The sequence below is a fragment of the Heliangelus exortis genome, chromosome 13 (genome assembly GCF_036169615.1).
Source record: "Heliangelus exortis chromosome 13, bHelExo1.hap1, whole genome shotgun sequence".
NCBI lineage: Eukaryota > Metazoa > Chordata > Aves > Apodiformes > Trochilidae > Heliangelus > Heliangelus exortis.
Genome location: NC_092434.1, coordinates 9,158,695 through 9,173,830, shown reverse-complemented (window position 1 = coordinate 9,173,830; position 15,136 = coordinate 9,158,695). Strand labels below are relative to the sequence as shown.

The 15,136-nt window shown below is 41.7% G+C and overlaps 3 protein-coding genes across 10 annotated transcripts in view; 1 reads left to right on the top strand and 2 right to left on the bottom strand.

Moving 5' to 3' along the window:
• LOC139802040 (neural-cadherin-like) overlaps positions 1–1,680 on the bottom strand; it is a 56,498-nt gene extending 54,818 nt beyond the window's left edge. For both annotated transcript variants that reach the window (XM_071756783.1, XM_071756784.1), the window contains exon 1: positions 454–1,680. In XM_071756783.1, the coding sequence (XP_071612884.1) occupies positions 454–1,498 (1,045 nt within the window). In that variant the 5' untranslated portion in view covers positions 1,499–1,680. The remainder of the gene's footprint in view (positions 1–453) is intronic.
• Positions 1,681–4,681: 3,001 nt separating this feature from the next.
• Positions 4,682–9,069, top strand: PDCD5 (programmed cell death 5). The gene is made up of 6 exons (XM_071756782.1): positions 4,682–4,823; positions 5,941–5,981; positions 6,815–6,876; positions 7,317–7,408; positions 7,635–7,706; positions 8,088–9,069. Exons 1-6 carry the CDS (start codon positions 4,758–4,760, stop codon positions 8,133–8,135), a joined length of 381 nt encoding a protein of 126 aa, XP_071612883.1. The 5' UTR covers positions 4,682–4,757; the 3' UTR covers positions 8,136–9,069.
• Positions 9,070–9,659: 590 nt separating this feature from the next.
• The window catches only part of ANKRD27 (ankyrin repeat domain 27), a 42,578-nt gene continuing 37,101 nt past the window's right edge, over positions 9,660–15,136 (bottom strand). For 6 of the 7 annotated variants that reach the window (XM_071756772.1, XM_071756776.1, XM_071756775.1 and 3 more), the window contains 6 exons: positions 15,004–15,123; positions 14,259–14,420; positions 13,260–13,368; positions 12,840–12,921; positions 12,256–12,328; positions 9,660–11,427 (listed from right to left, as the gene is read on the bottom strand). In XM_071756772.1, coding sequence (XP_071612873.1) covers positions 11,149–11,427; positions 12,256–12,328; positions 12,840–12,921; positions 13,260–13,368; positions 14,259–14,420; positions 15,004–15,123 — 825 coding nt within the window. In that variant the 3' untranslated portion in view covers positions 9,660–11,148. The remainder of the gene's footprint in view (positions 11,428–12,255; positions 12,329–12,839; positions 12,922–13,259; positions 13,369–14,258; positions 14,421–15,003; positions 15,124–15,136) is intronic. The other variant, XM_071756778.1, reaches the window with a different exon arrangement.

Below are 15,136 nucleotides of genomic sequence, written 5' to 3'. Positions count from 1 at the left end.
CCAACTCAACTTGTAAGAAGTGTGGTACACCTAACCTGCTTTGTCTCAACATATACATAACACTCTTTGGTTACACTACACATTTTCCATGCTGCTCATTACTGACTAAGAACTTTGACAGTTGAAATAGTTCAATTCTGATAACCACCTTACTGCACCTCACTTACCTGCACAGTCCATATTCACCATGCAATGCTTCTCGTCACCTGCAGCACTTTAATAACATATTTAAAAGATCAAAACTACATTCCACGAAGTTAACAGCACATGACACCCTACATGATTGTCATCACTTGAGGACGTTTTGCTCCTTAAAAAGATAAATCCCCTTCCAATTCACTGATGGCACAAGATCCCTACTGTGTGCAAGACCCAACTTTTTTTGCAGCTGTAACCTCGGAGCCGAGCGCATCGGCGGCGTGCAGCCCGTCTCCTCACGCCCTCCTCACCTACCTCTGCGCTCCTGGACGCGGACGACGAGATCCCAGGCGGCCGCCGCCTCCCTGTCCAGGGCCGCCGCCAGCCTCACCTCTCCGCTCTCCCGCTCCACGCGCACCGGCGACTCCTCGACGGGCGGCGACACCAGCTCGAACCAGGCGGAGGCGAAACGCGCCGGGGCCAGCGTCGCCAGGCGGGTGCCCGGGCGGGTGTCCTCGGGCAGGGAGAGGGCCAAGGGGGCGGCGGGCGGCAGAGCGGCCCGGCGGCGTCGGGCGTCGGGGCTGTGAGGCGGCGGCGGCGGGAGCCTCTGTGGCTGAGGCAGCACCTCCAGTTCCAGGGGGCCGCTGAGGAGGGGCGGCCGCCCGCGGTCGCGCGCGTAGAGGCGCAGCGGGATGGGCGCGCGCAGGTGGAGCAGGGAGCGCACGAGCACCACGCGCCCGCTGCGCGGCACCACGAAGAAGTGGGCGCTACGCGGGAGGGCGAAGTAGCGCAGCTCCGCGTTGGCGCCCGCGTCCGCGTCCTCGGCACGCGCCTGCCACACCTGGGACTTCAGCGCCAGCGTCTCGGCCACGCGGAGCTGCGTGACGCCGGGGCGCGGCTCCCCCACGAAGCGCGGCGCGTTGTCGTTGTCGTCCAGCACGCGGACGGTGAGGGCGGCCAGCTCGGCGGTGCCGGTGCCGGTGCCGGTGCGGCGCGGCACGCAGTGCTTGCAGCACAAGCCCAGGCGGAGCGAGTAGAGCGCCCGCGTCTCGCGGTCCAGCGGGCGGCGGGTGCGCAGCCAGACGCGGGCGGTGCGGGCGTGCAGGGACACCTGGAAGTGCCCGTGCCCCTCGCCCAGCAGCTGCAGCCGCCAGCGGCGCCCCTGCACCTTGGCGCACCAGGGCTCGGGCCCCAGCCGTGTTAGGGGGATGCTCAGCCCCCCCACTCGCGTCCCCGCCGGCCGATTCTCCCACACGTGCCCCCCGAACGAGGGTTTCCGCCGCGGGCCGGGCCGAGCGGCGGCCAGAGCCCAGCACAGCAGCAAGCAGCCGGCGGCTCGATGGGCTCCGCCGAGAACCATGACGGCGGCACCCGGGCAGGATGCGCGATGCTGCCCGCCGGTCCCCGCGACGAGTGGGCGGGCGGGGAAGGGGCGGGGGCCGGGACCGCGGGGCAGGGCCGGGGCCGGGAGGCAGCACCGCCGCGCTGGGCTGGGGCTGGGGACGGGGAGGTACCCGCCTCCGCACCGCCGGCAGCCGTGCGCGCCTCTGAATCAGGCTGTCCCCAAGGATAGCCCGTTATCCTTCTCCTGTCGTGACCCCACCGCCTCCCTCGCCTCCCCAAGACCCCGCCTGCCCCGCCAGCAGAGCTCTTGGCTCACTCACCCCGGGAACCAGCTCACGGGAGATGTCCCGCACTCTGCCGCCTGCGGACGGGCTGTACCACCGCTCCGGTATCCACTGAAAAGAGATTCCTGTTTATTTCTAGGTAGCTACACGTTACAAAATCCCAGTTTTGCCCTCAGCTTGTACATGAGCAACGTCACTGGCCTAAAGTTACAATTTGAGTGACAATCAGCTCCTTAATACCTCCTGATTTGTAAAGGTAAAATAAGTGTGTAAAATAAGTGTTTTAGGTGAGATGTAGCTTAATCACTCTGGCAATAAAAAGAAATAGAATCCAACGTTTGTTTAACAGAGTTGGATTTTTGGCATCGGTGAGTAAAACTAAAAAAACAATAAGTAAAACTTAATTTCACCATTAAAGTTAACTGACTACATGAATCAGGTATGTTGCAGGAAAAGCTACTATATTAAGCAGTTCCTGTTCAAAATAGAATTGTGCTTTCATGTGTAACGTCAAACAATATAAAATGGACGCTAGGTCTATTTATGTGGCATACAAGTCACTTAAGAATAATTCTGATATTAAAAAAAAAGCAAAATATAAAATGTAGCCTGTACTAGTCACCTTACTCAAATTTTATGAGACTGTGAAAAATGGTTACATTTCTTATAAAACAAAAAGGGCATTTTCCTTATAATTCCCACACAAAGCTAAGCACCATATGGCACCTTCCTGATACCCTTTTAAAGAAACTGGTTGCCTTTATAGGGAAATGGGAGTCCAGGACCAAGTAGGAAGACTACAGGAGACTCAGAGTGAAAAATCCCAGTGCTCTACTATAACTACAAGAGTGATCTTCAGCTCATCCTGGAAATAACTAAGGACATACAAATCAGAATCTTTCTGACTTGAGCCCATCTCCAGAAGTCCTGACCATTTGAGCAGTGACTTTACAAGCTCCTCTGTTCCTCTGCTTCACAGGTTTATTGATATAGCAGACCTAGAGAGAATAATAAACTTTACATATAATGTGCTTCCTTTTCCTGACTCATCAACAGCATTCTCTGAGGGTTCACCAGGGTTCTCTGAATGTTCCAGAGAATGTTCCATCCTCCCATTTATAGCAACACCTTTTATTTCTACAACCTGATTTTGGATTTGACGGTTAAGACCCACCAGTCCTCACACTAAAGCAAGAATTAGACAGTAATTACAAGTTTCCCTCTTTCTTCTTTGTAATGTGGGAACTTGCAATTCTAAGGATACACCTACATACCTCAGAACATGTCTTCTGATTAGGCTCACAAGCCTGGTATGGGTTGCCAGCCTCCAAGCCTGGAATGCAAATTAAGCACAATTTCCAGAGCTCTCACATGACCAAAAGTATCTAGTGGTTTGCATGCAATACATAAAACAATTAATGCATATGTCAGACACTAAATCTTAGCAAACTATTTGTATATATATGCAGTAAGCAGAAAGAATCAATTCGTTCTTGCTTGTATTTCCTATTTATAGGAAAAAAAGCAAACAAAACATTTTTTGTGTTTTCTGGTTCAAGGCACCAAGAACAGCAAAATCCTCTTTAGTAGAACTAGGGCTCCCTCTGCTGCTAACATGGAAGTAAAAACCAAAACCTTGAAATCCACTAAAACGCGCTCCTGAACTTAACTACGATTTTAAATTTATCAAGTTAAAAACACACTTCTCAAGCTATTTATCTGTATGGATGCAAGGTTTTCAGGTAGGACTGACAGACTCATGTTACCCGTTTAGAGCAGGAAGCATGGAAAGCTCCAAAGAAAATTAATTCCCCTCTACTATGTCTGCATTCACAGCAGAAGTTCTTAACTGAAAGTATTAATGAAACAAGCATTTGATAAGTTTTGTTAATTTTTAAAACTAGACAAATATATATATATATATCTAGAAGCCTCTATTTTTAGAAAGCTGTGGCTTATTTATCCTGGTAGAACAGCTTTTGGTGTTCAAAAAAAGCTAAATGGTTGGCTAAATTAAATCTTAAAAGTATGAATGAAAACCAAACATCCTTTAAATAAGAATGCGTGACTGACCAGTATTAGAACCTGAATTTTGAGATGTCAAAGTCATGCAAGATTGAAGCTATCACGTGAGTTTGTCGATGACAGTCACTTTGAATTTTTTATTAGTGATGTCTGATCAAGGCCAGTACCTTTTGCCAGCTTTCTGCACTCAGATTCGAGAGACAGAGCCAGGCACCACAGCTGATGGGCAGGAAGTTACCCTATTTCATGCTTTTTTTTAGTCCCAATTCCCAACTATGAATTGAACTTGGAAGCAGTGGTCACAGCACGTTATTTCTTGGGCAGCCGCAGTTGAACAGAGCTTGTAGAAGCACCAGCCTTTTTTTTTTTTTTTTTAGGAAATCTAATGACCTGTATGAGACACAGCCACAGCGCCATTGGCTGTGATAATGGTAGCAGATGACAACGATACAGACAGATGGACATCTCAAACCGGTGCTGTTCCTGTCATGTTATGATCGGGCATAACATGACCACTCGGCACTGCCTCCTCACAGACACGGCACCAGAGAACAGGCAGGCCCGGCCTCGCCTGATTCGGGCTCCTTGCCTCAGCTTCTCTCAAAAAAGGGGTTGTAATTTCCCCAACTTTCCCTTCGCAGCGTCACTGCCTCTGCTGCCGCCATCACCAGGACGGCGGGCGGGCTCTTACAGACCGGGACACTGTAAAGCAAAGGCAAACTACTGAGCCAGAAGTTCGGGCAACGCTATGAGCTACAGCACCGTGGGTCCTACGGCGAATTACCACGTGCATCCCCACAGAACTCGCCCCTCCGGCCTCGGCGGAGGGGGCGGTGACCGCGGGGCGCGGCTGCGTCGTGAGGCGAGGCCGGGGCGGGCCCTGGGGGAGCCCCGCCCCGCGCTCTCTCGCTCCCTCGATCGGCGGCGGACTGGTAGCGCCTGGCGCGGCGGTACCGCCCCTCAGCCATGGCGGACGAGGAGCTGGAGGCGCTGAGGCAGCAGCGGTTGGCCGAGCTGCAGGCCAAACACGGGGTAAGGCCGTGCGCCCGCTCCCTGCTGCCGGGCCGAGGTGGGGGGGTAGCCGTCCCTCCGCCCGAGCCTGTGGGGCGGGTGTCGTGGCCTCCTCCCGCGAATGCCGGAGAGGACAGGGCGCGCCTTGAGGCCTCTCGGCGAATAAAGGCTTCGGCTGGAGGCTTGGGGGGAAGCGGGAAGCGCCCGGCCGTGCCCGGTGCTTTCAAGCGTCGCCGGCTGCGGCCTCGGTGACCGGCGACCTACGGGGGTGTGGGGTGAGGGCGCGCGGGGCGCCCCGGCCCTGCTGCATGAGCGGCATCGCCTCAGAGCGATGCGGAGCTGCCTGCCGCGGGGGGCCGGGCTGCTGCCTTGAAGGATCAGCACGTAGCTGCTTCCTCCTCTCCCGAGCATTTTTCCTGGCGCTCCCAATGTTATGGATTCCCATCATCAGTCTTTTCAGACATCTCGGGGCTGAAGTGCATCCTGTCAGTCTGTGCCGCTGTGCTTGGAAAGGATCCGAGTTATCCTCAGCTGCGTTTTCCTTGCAGTGTTTCCCAGTCTGCTTTCACACTTTGAAAAGTTACCTATAGAATTTTAGGTGCAGATTCAACATGAAGTTCAGGGTTGGTTTTTTTTTGTTTGGTTTTTTTTGTTTGTTTGTTTGTTTTGTTTTTTTAAATTTATTTCTGAATAGTCAGCTGCCTGCGTTAGTCACAAAATACTATGCTATTACTGTGTTTTTTCTGTAATGATAACTACAGATCACTACATCGGTTTTCATTTGTCCTTAGTACACTTTTAACGGGTTTTAACTGCTTTTTATCCATTTTCTGGGCTTTGGGAAAGTTTAACTTAGACCTGATGAGACTTTTCCCTGTCTAGACCTACACCAATCCATGGATAGATCCAGTAGCAGTAGTGTCATCACTCTAGTTTGCATTGCTGCTTTGTGAGGAAAGCAGAGTATGGCATATTTATTTGCTAGGGCAGCAGGTTCTTATTTTCAGGATCTCATCCATGGTCAGGTGGGTCTAGCAGGCAGGTTTAGCTTACATTGACTCTGCTGGAATATTTAAAGTTACTGTTCTGTGTGGCATGGTTCTGGATGATGATATTTATTTTGAATTTCATTCTTTAGGATACTGCTGGTGATCCATCACAACAGGAAGCAAAACAGAGGTAAAAATAAAAACTAATGAATTTTAGTCTTAATTGTAGTAATTGTGAACTTTTTTTTTTTTAGTATTTTAATTTCCTTTGAATACTCACCTGTTGGGTTATTTTTCTTGTGAAATAAAAATAAATAAAAAGAAAAATAAATTACTGGAGTTTTGCCTGACTGATGAGTCTGGCTCTGTTAGTACAGTGGGAACATGCTTTCCTAATTGGTTTTATTTTGGGGGGACATCTATTGAAATTAAAAATGTGAATAAAATTACTCATGCCCGGGCTTAGTGTGGAAACAGAGTTCAGAATTTGAACTAAATGGAAAATTGAAAGTGTCTGAAGAACTGGACTTTGCACACAACCAGAGTTTGTATTAACTAAAATGTGTAAGCTAAAATTCCAATTTTGCAAATACTTAGTCAAATACTATAAGTATACAAAGAGTTACTGAAAAATTCTAAATAAATAATGAAGCTTGGTTCTGTTTTGCAATCACATGCCTACTCCACCATACACTGCTTTGGTGAAATTCCATGTGAAACTGACCATGGAATTTCTACAGTGGGTAGTATGGCTTTTAAGATGCAATAATAAACAGTAAATAAGGTGTAAGTAGTAAACTCCATACTGATTTCTTAGAAGATGCTGTCAGCTCTGTTGTCAAGTGTATGTGAGTCAGCAACTCACAGGAGCAAAAAAGTAAAAGTCATGTAAATGTAAGGCTTGAAGGGACCTCAAAAAGTCACTTACAGGAGTTGAATGTCTTCTGTAGTTTGCTGGCTTGTGCATATTATTTTAGGTATTTGAAATCTCACTTATAATGTCTGGTTTATTTTTCATTACAGGGAAGCAGAGATCAGAAATACTATTTTAGCTCAAGTTCTTGATCAAGCAGCTCGTGCAAGACGTAAGTATTGGGGTCACTTTCTAATGAAAAATTTTTGTCTAGTGTACTCCAGTGCTGCTCAAATCAAGCATGTGCTTGTACAGAGGCCAGACTAGAAAAACACTGGTGGAAAAATAAAAGTATTTTCAGCTGGTGATGTCAGTGATTGACACAGAGGAGTTGACTGACATCTGAATGATGGTAATTGAAATTTTAAAAAATTAATAGTAGGAATTGTAGTGAGAGTCAAAATTAGTTAACTAATTAGGAACAAATATTTTAAAGTAATAAATGTAACTATTTTTTTATCTTTATATAAATAAAAATGCCATTTCAAAATTTATTTCATGATCCTGGATTGAAGAAGATGGTTTTGTGGGGACATTTGTTTCTTGTTAGCTACTAGTGAAGATAATTCAGTATGTTTTAAAACAAAACTAACAGAGCCTGGTTTTTTGCAGTAAGCAATTTAGCACTTGTGAAACCAGACAAAGCAAAAGCAGTGGAGAATTATCTTATACAGATGGCAAGATTTGGACAGCTACCTGGAAAGGTGAGTTACCTTTTTGTAATTCTCTTGCATATATTCCATTTTCAAACCTAAAAAACTCTAAAAAAAAAAAAAAAATGGAGACTTTTTTTAATAACTGGAAAAGGCAACTGAAAACTTCTATTATAATACCATCAAGCACCTTTTGTAAGAAGAGAAAGTGTGATTCAGTTATTTGATACTAAATTTCTCAAAAGGTATTTCTATTGCTTTTCTTATGCTTTCCTAGATATCAGAACAAGGTTTGATAGAAATACTTGAAAAAGTGAGTCAGCAAACAGAAAAGAAAACAACAGTAAAGGTAAGCTTTATTTCCTAAATAAAATTCTGTGGTAAAACAGAGCAGGAAAATTGCATGTTTTGGACCATTTCAGTTCAGGGTAGAACTTAGCTTCATATTTACCACCTGTCTTATGCTATTTTCTGTTAAATACTGGGGTTAAATCCTTATCAATAGTATAATGTACAGGCACTGGAACTGGAATATCTGTTCTGTGGTGAGAAGACAAGCATGTTCTGTCCTGTACCATTATTCCAGGCAGGGACTTGAGGGGAGTGGTTAGAGATGAGGTGAATGCTTTTTTATAATGTATTCCTTGTCAAACGTGTGCAGTTTGAAAAGCTTGCTTTATGTTGGATATACTGTGACCCTTCTATTTTCATTTGATATATTTCATTTTAGTTCAACAGAAGGAAAGTATTGGATTCTGATGAAGAGGATGATTATTAATACTACTGTAAGACTGTCAGCCAAACAAAAGGTCTGGAAGAAGGCAACAGACATACTGTTATCAGGCAGATAACAGGAGAGCTGAAAATGTTTACGCTTCTTTTTGTTTTGGTTTTTTTTGTTTGTTTTTTTTTTTTACAAAAAAGTCAACGAATGAACTTACAAGATAAATCTGAGAAGGGGATTTTATAATTTACATTTTTGTAGTATAAAAAGCTTGAGGATTTGTTAGCATGAGGATTTTGTTGCCCCTTACTCAGTGTGTAAGCTACAGTTTCAGCAGCTGCACACACTTAACTTGCTGCTATTGGATATACCATAACATGAGGAGGAGCTGAGTGTAAAGCTGAAAACACCCACTCCCTCCAGGAGTTTAAAGCCTTACCTCCCAACTCTAAATCCAGTTTTCCAGAACCCCTGAAGGAACCCTGTCCAGCAGCTCACTGGCTCTTAGGTCATTGCTGCAAATGTAGAAAATAAAGTGAAAGTATCAAAGTAGAATTCAGATCAGAGAACTTCATACCAGGCAAAGTGTATAGACAAATTGTAACCAGAATACAATTGAACCATTCCCCTATGATATAATCAAGCTATCTCTCAAAAAGCAAGTTAACTGTGTAATACAGCACTGTTCAGACACTTGGTATCGTATATTATTAAAACTACCTCCATTTTTATCAAATGGCTGGAGTGCTTCTTACCTTGAAAAAATCAGATCATCCTCCTAAACCATTCTGAACTCCTGCATGCATAAAGTAAAACTGAACCTGTGCTGTACATTTATTCGAAAATATGGTTATGGAAATAAGTAGCCTAAATACTGTAACATGCTGATAAACACTCTACCACCACAAAACCCTTTTCTGACTTAATAGGAAAATGTATGGTCCCAACCGCAGTGTTTTTTTGAACAGAATAAAATTGTTTAAAGTGAGCACTAGTCTGTGTCTTTCATCTTGTGTGAATGTCATTTAAACAGTTGGTTTTGTTTCATTTGGACTAGACTGGTCATTTTGCATGTCTCTGTGTAGTTGGGATTCCTTAACTTCAAGAATACTACAGAGGTGTACACTAAATTTCTTCAATGACCCTTTACCAGTGTGAAGAGTTTCAAGCCAAGGTGTAGCAATAGATGGTTTAAAATTTTTGCCACAGGTAAGGATAAGTGACTTAGATCATCTTTACAGCATCACAAGAAAAACACTAGTTCATCTCTTTCCTCTTCGTCTTTTGTCTTGTAATAGAACATCCATCCTACTTTTTTGTTTTAAGTAAATGGAAAGTAGAGCTAGAGAAGGCAGTTAAGGGAAAATGTTTGGTTCCACTTCTATATTGTACACTTCTATGTCTTCACTCCAAAATGACACAATCTGATAATAGTAATCCATAATTGTAGGAGTGAATAAGGTCATACTGAACTTCAGAGTAAATAGACACAAAGTGAAGTCTTCAAATGCCTACAAAAACAAAAGGGAATCTGTGTAAAAGACTCAATGCTTTGAAAAAAGCACTCAAGGAAAAGAGTGTTTTCAAGAGTAATTTTACTAGTTGTTTTTCTTTCCATCATTTGGCACAAATCCAAGGCACATTAGAAAACTCATATGAACTCATAAATTATTAGAAAAATAAACACATGACCCTCCTCTTCTAATTTCCATATGCACACCTGTTGCACGTTTTACTTAGTAGATTAAAAAGTTAATTGAAAAAAGTCACCAGTATGTCTTCCAGCTTTGTACTTTGCCAGGCAGTTTACTAATACCACAGTTAAAAGAAAAATAATTATTCATACAAATAATTTATGAAAAAAAAAACATTGCAAGATTGATACGATGAGCCAAGAATAAAAGAAACCTGGCTTGTGTTAATTACACATCTTCCTACCATAACTGAAACAGTAAAAAAAGAAGTTCAAATCTAAGCAGCCATCTCATAGTCACTTGCAAGCTTTCAGTTGTTCAGTAAACACCTCTAAGAACAGGGTAATATTTGACTTATCCTACCAAATGCTTACTGATCTGAGAAGTACCTTTTGTCACTGGAATTTCTCCTTTTTGAAGAGCAGTCCTGAGCAGGCTCCTACACAGCAGCTTTGTCTGCAGATGTCGCCAGGTTCAGAATCACGAACACTTGTGCATGTTTGCAAACAACAACCCAACTTCATCCATTTGGTGTGTCCTTATACCTGCTTGCTTCTGCATATATATATATATATATATATATATATATAAATATACATATATATACTCTTGTAATAGGTTGCAAAGAATAAGTCCAATATTTAGCTTTGTCACGCGTTCTGCATTTTTTCCCAGTACCTTGGCTCCTGTACAAGAACATGTTCTTGCAGATCTAGTACAGGGTAGCATTGCAAAGGCATTAGCAAGGATTACATCCCTTCACATTAGTAGCATGTATAAATCTCTAATGTGGTGTCACAGATATTATGGACTCTTGTTTTCCCAACTACTGAAATATATAGAAATATATAATATAATGGTTGCTAACATTACAACAAAAATATATTTTGATTACCTCTGGCAATAAATACCTTGTTATTCAATATATCTTTATGTATATAAATATATACATTTATATATACTTCTCCAATGTAGGGATAAAAACTGAAAATGCAAAAATTATTCAAAGACTCGTAAAAAAAAAAGCACGTGGCTGAAAAATACAATAGAGTTTGGTTTGGTTTACTGTTACATACAATTTTTTAATAAGTGCTTATAGAATAGGAAAGTAATTCTGCTGTCTACATCTCAGTACACCCCTGTTTGTCAAGATCAGTAGTGATCTCCATGCGTGGTTACCTCCAGTGTAAACAGAGGATTCAGTCTTGGAAAGTGCTAGAGCATTCTCTTCCTGCTAAAGATAATCCATCCTTGTGTTCTGTTCTGAAGGCAGGTTTGAAAGAGTCGCTGAATCCCTTGATACATACTGAAGGGTAATTGAAACTAACACCACCTCGTTCCTCAGCTTTTGACATCAAATTCACACTTCATTGTCAATGTTTTGAAAGAAAGTCATCATCAGTGCAGTCTCTTGGTTGTGAAATACTTGGATTTGTAGGGCTGGTTAAACTACTATTGCTGACATTCTCTGCTGAAAGTGGCACATTAACACTGTGTCTTCGGTGCATTAATTTACTCCTGTGAGGTACTTCTATCTCATCATCATGTTTCACAAACTCACTGCTGCATCCTCTGTCAATCACCTTAACTTCGCCCTGGTCCAGGGTTTCAACAGATTTTAACTTGGTTTTATCAAAGCTTTTAATAGCTAACTGTGAGGACAGAAAAAAACGTAGGTTAAAAGCATTGTCTACTTTCTTCACTACAAAGATGTAAAATGAACAAAGTGTTTCTTGAATATAATTATCACATTAATTTTATGGGCATTCTTTATACTGTGAACACAGCCAAGGCTTAGGAACAGCATACTTTGTAGACCAGTAATAGTATTTGATCTATATATGAGAAAACAAGAAAAGGCCAAGCTGCCCCAGGCTACACGTACATGAGTACCAGAGCTGAAAAGGTAATGAAGGCATTCCAAAACTTGGTTTCACTGCAATTTCCCAGTATCAGCCAAACCTTTAAAAACACCTTTTGCAATATAAGTCTCAAGGTACTTGGAATTAACAGCCATTTCTTTCATGATTAAGAAATATGGAAGCTGTAATACAGTCAGGCTCAACCAGGCACTGCTGAAGGCAAAGGTAAAAACCTCCCTTCCAGCTCCAGCTTCCAGCTCCTGTCAGGGAAGAGACACCTACCCCCCAACACCCCTTGAAGACTCCTTTTGATCATTCCACCTGTTCTCTTTTTCCATTACCATATCTTCTGATTTTTCCTTTTCAGAGTGGGTTACTCTCCTGGCCACTCTGCAAATGCTAAAATAACTAAGAGAAAAAGAGCATCCAAGCATGCTAATGACAGATATTCTACAATATTTTTAAACACAGAAATTAATTATAATACCCTATTACTGAAGTAATAATTTCAGGATTTGCCAAGTAAAAAAAAATTCCTGCTTTATGTATCTAAATTAATAGCAGACAAAACAGATTTGCCATATTATACAAATAATTCAAACACATATTTCCACTTACCTGATGCAATAACTGGTAGTCAAAATTAGGTACACTTTTATCTCTGGTTATTGTTCTCCGTAAATGTTTTGCTCTAAAAAAACATTTTCAAGAAATTAAATTTAACTATGTCTGTCTGTGCACAAAAGTCTGATCACAGAAAATCCACAAGGTGGCATTACCTCCACACAGAAAGGCTACTCTAAGAACACCTCAAAATGACAGCCTGCTAGTATCTCCTGTATTGTATCACAGAATATACAATAATGTTTAAAATTATCAAACTACAACCGCTGAGTGAAGCACTACAATAATATTTTTTAAACAATATGGCTCTGAAATTCTTAATTTACGGTACACCAACTATTACTAAAAAACTATTTTAAATACATTTGCAAGTAGTATTTCACCAGCCAGCTTTTCCCTCCTGCTGCACAGCAGGTCCCTGCTTCTCACCACCAATGAGTAGGTCATGCCAAGAACATCTGTTTGGTGATGTGAATGTGCATGCCTAGGAGGATTAACACTTGGGCTTTATTAACTTGTATTTCTTGTTCACTTATGGGAAACAATAAACATACTTCTGAGGAAGCTTCTATGCTTACTTGTTAAATCTGTTAATTGATTGGACCAGTTGAAGTTGTCTGCTTATGGCATCATCAGTTTTCTCACATGGCTTAGAATTCACTAGGGGTTTAAAAGAACAGGCAGCTAAAATTACAACTGAGTCAAACTTAAAAATTAAAAAAAACAGTTCTGAAAAGTGGTATCTACTGACATTAGATTTTAATTTTTACAGTAAGCCCATATTAGTAATAACCTGACGCAAAATGGCAATTTTGGAAATTTTAAAGCATTTTAAAATGCAGGAGTTAGAACTCTTTATCTGATTAGCATGACTGGCAAAGATTTCTGTTGTTGTCTGTTCTTGAAATATATGTACATCAATTATATAAAATATTTGATGTAGTCACACATGAATTCCTAAATTCCTTTTTATTCATAGCAGCTGACATACAACGTACCTTTTCTTCTTATCTTGATAGCAGCATGCTCCTCACACTCCTTTTCTCTCTCTGCTGCTGTGGGTACATAGCTTGGTGCTGTTTCCAGTAGCTTAATGATATTTGAGTTCTTAAAGTTTACATTTTCATCATTATTAAAGAAAAATAAAAGCCAAAACATGAATACAATTTAGGATTCTAGCTTATGCAGAGTGTTCTAATTGCTGCCAAAATAAATGTAAGCTACACAAAAATAGTTCACTACAAGTGCAAACTTTAAATCATATAATTCTGAGTAGGGACCAAATCAGTCTTCCACAAGTTGCCTTGTACCCAAGTGATGACTTCATAGTCTTGACTTATTATTTCAAACTGCCTTATTTATGGTTAAGCTAATTTCAGTGTAAATGGTAAGACATAGTAAAATTGATTCAGTACAGAATACTGTGGTCATTATATTACATCTCAGACTATCTAAGCACATAAAGTTAAGGACCATGCATCAAATAATGGAAAGAGTGAAATAATTCTTTGTAATTTAATGTTATATTTTATGTTATTGCTGTTAATAAAGGGGGAAGATTACAGTTATCGATTACAAGATAAAAGGTAATCAAAGGCACGAAGTGCAAAAGATGTTAGGTGGAATGAGGAAGATTTCTAGCAGTGTAACTGATTACTGAAAGCTGTTCATTTTTCTACATTCAACATTTCTTCTCCTCCCTCTGCTGTTAGTCACAAAAATTTTAATGTCATTTTCATTCATGTATGTGTTTTCACTCTTTTCTAGGCTCATTCTTTCTGTCCAGAATAACTTAATTTAGAAACACAAAAGTTTTCATATGCCACAGGTACCACACTGTACAATAAGCAAAGCCCTTTATCTTTGTATCATGCATAACTGTTAAATACAGAAGTCTTGGCAAATATCACTGTGACAAATACATTTGGCTTTTTCCAACATTATGCATATGGAACATAAGGAAAATACAACCTTAGAAACCAGCTTTCTGCACTCACCGGCTCAGCACAGTCTGCAGGGGTACAGTTCCTCTCATTCCTTATGTGTGTCATTGCACCATTCTGAAGCAGCAACTCTACCAGAGCTTCATTCTTTCCTATCACAGCCTCGTGCAAGGCTGTATTTCCTTTGGCATTAGAAAGGTTAACAGAAGCTCCATGCTGGACAGTAAGATAAAACTCATGTTATAAAGACAGAATACCATGAAATGGAGATTGCACATTACTATTTTGTCCTTTTTTTTCAATGTATGAATGAGGACAATGCAACAGAAGCCTTATAGCCATATACAAACACAAAAAGCATATGCTAGCAATTACCTGTTCAACAACAAGCTACCTAATCACATTATTTCCTCCTCTCTCATAGCCACAATACCATGGAGCAGCTAATTTTTGCAGGTATCTACTATATATTCCAAGATTAAAGATATTTAAAAAAAAACCAAAACAAACACAAACCCCCCTATTCAATAGAATCATAAGCAACAAAACCTAACACCTGCCAAAAAGTTACATAAAACCAGCTAGCTGTACAACAGTAGTGTTTATCTCATAATCATGAATGGAAGGGACTGAAAGGAGTGAGACTACAAATACTCTTTTATTCCCCCCCCCCCCCCGCCCCCCCCGAGTAGTTTTGACAGAGAAATGCATAACTAAAAATGCTGATCCTGAGTACTGTATAAGTACATGTATCATGTAAGAAATACTACTCTGAATGTTCTGGTTTTAGTGATCTTACCTGTAACAACAAGGCAGTAGTTTCATACTGACCATTCAAGCATGCATAAATCAAAGGTGTATTTCCATATATATCCTTTTTATTTTGTTTAGCATCGTAATCCATCAGACACTTTACCACCTATTGAAAGTAG

Coding starts and splice junctions, on each gene's coding strand:
- PDCD5 (XM_071756782.1), top strand. CDS start 4,758: ATGGCGGACGAGGAGCTGGAGGCGCTGAGGCAGCAGCGGTTGGCCGAG. Junction 6,877..7,316: donor TCAAGCAGCTCGTGCAAGAC/GTAAGTATTGGG, acceptor GGTTTTTTGCAG/TAAGCAATTTAGCACTTGTG. Junction 7,409..7,634: donor TTGGACAGCTACCTGGAAAG/GTGAGTTACCTT, acceptor ATGCTTTCCTAG/ATATCAGAACAAGGTTTGAT.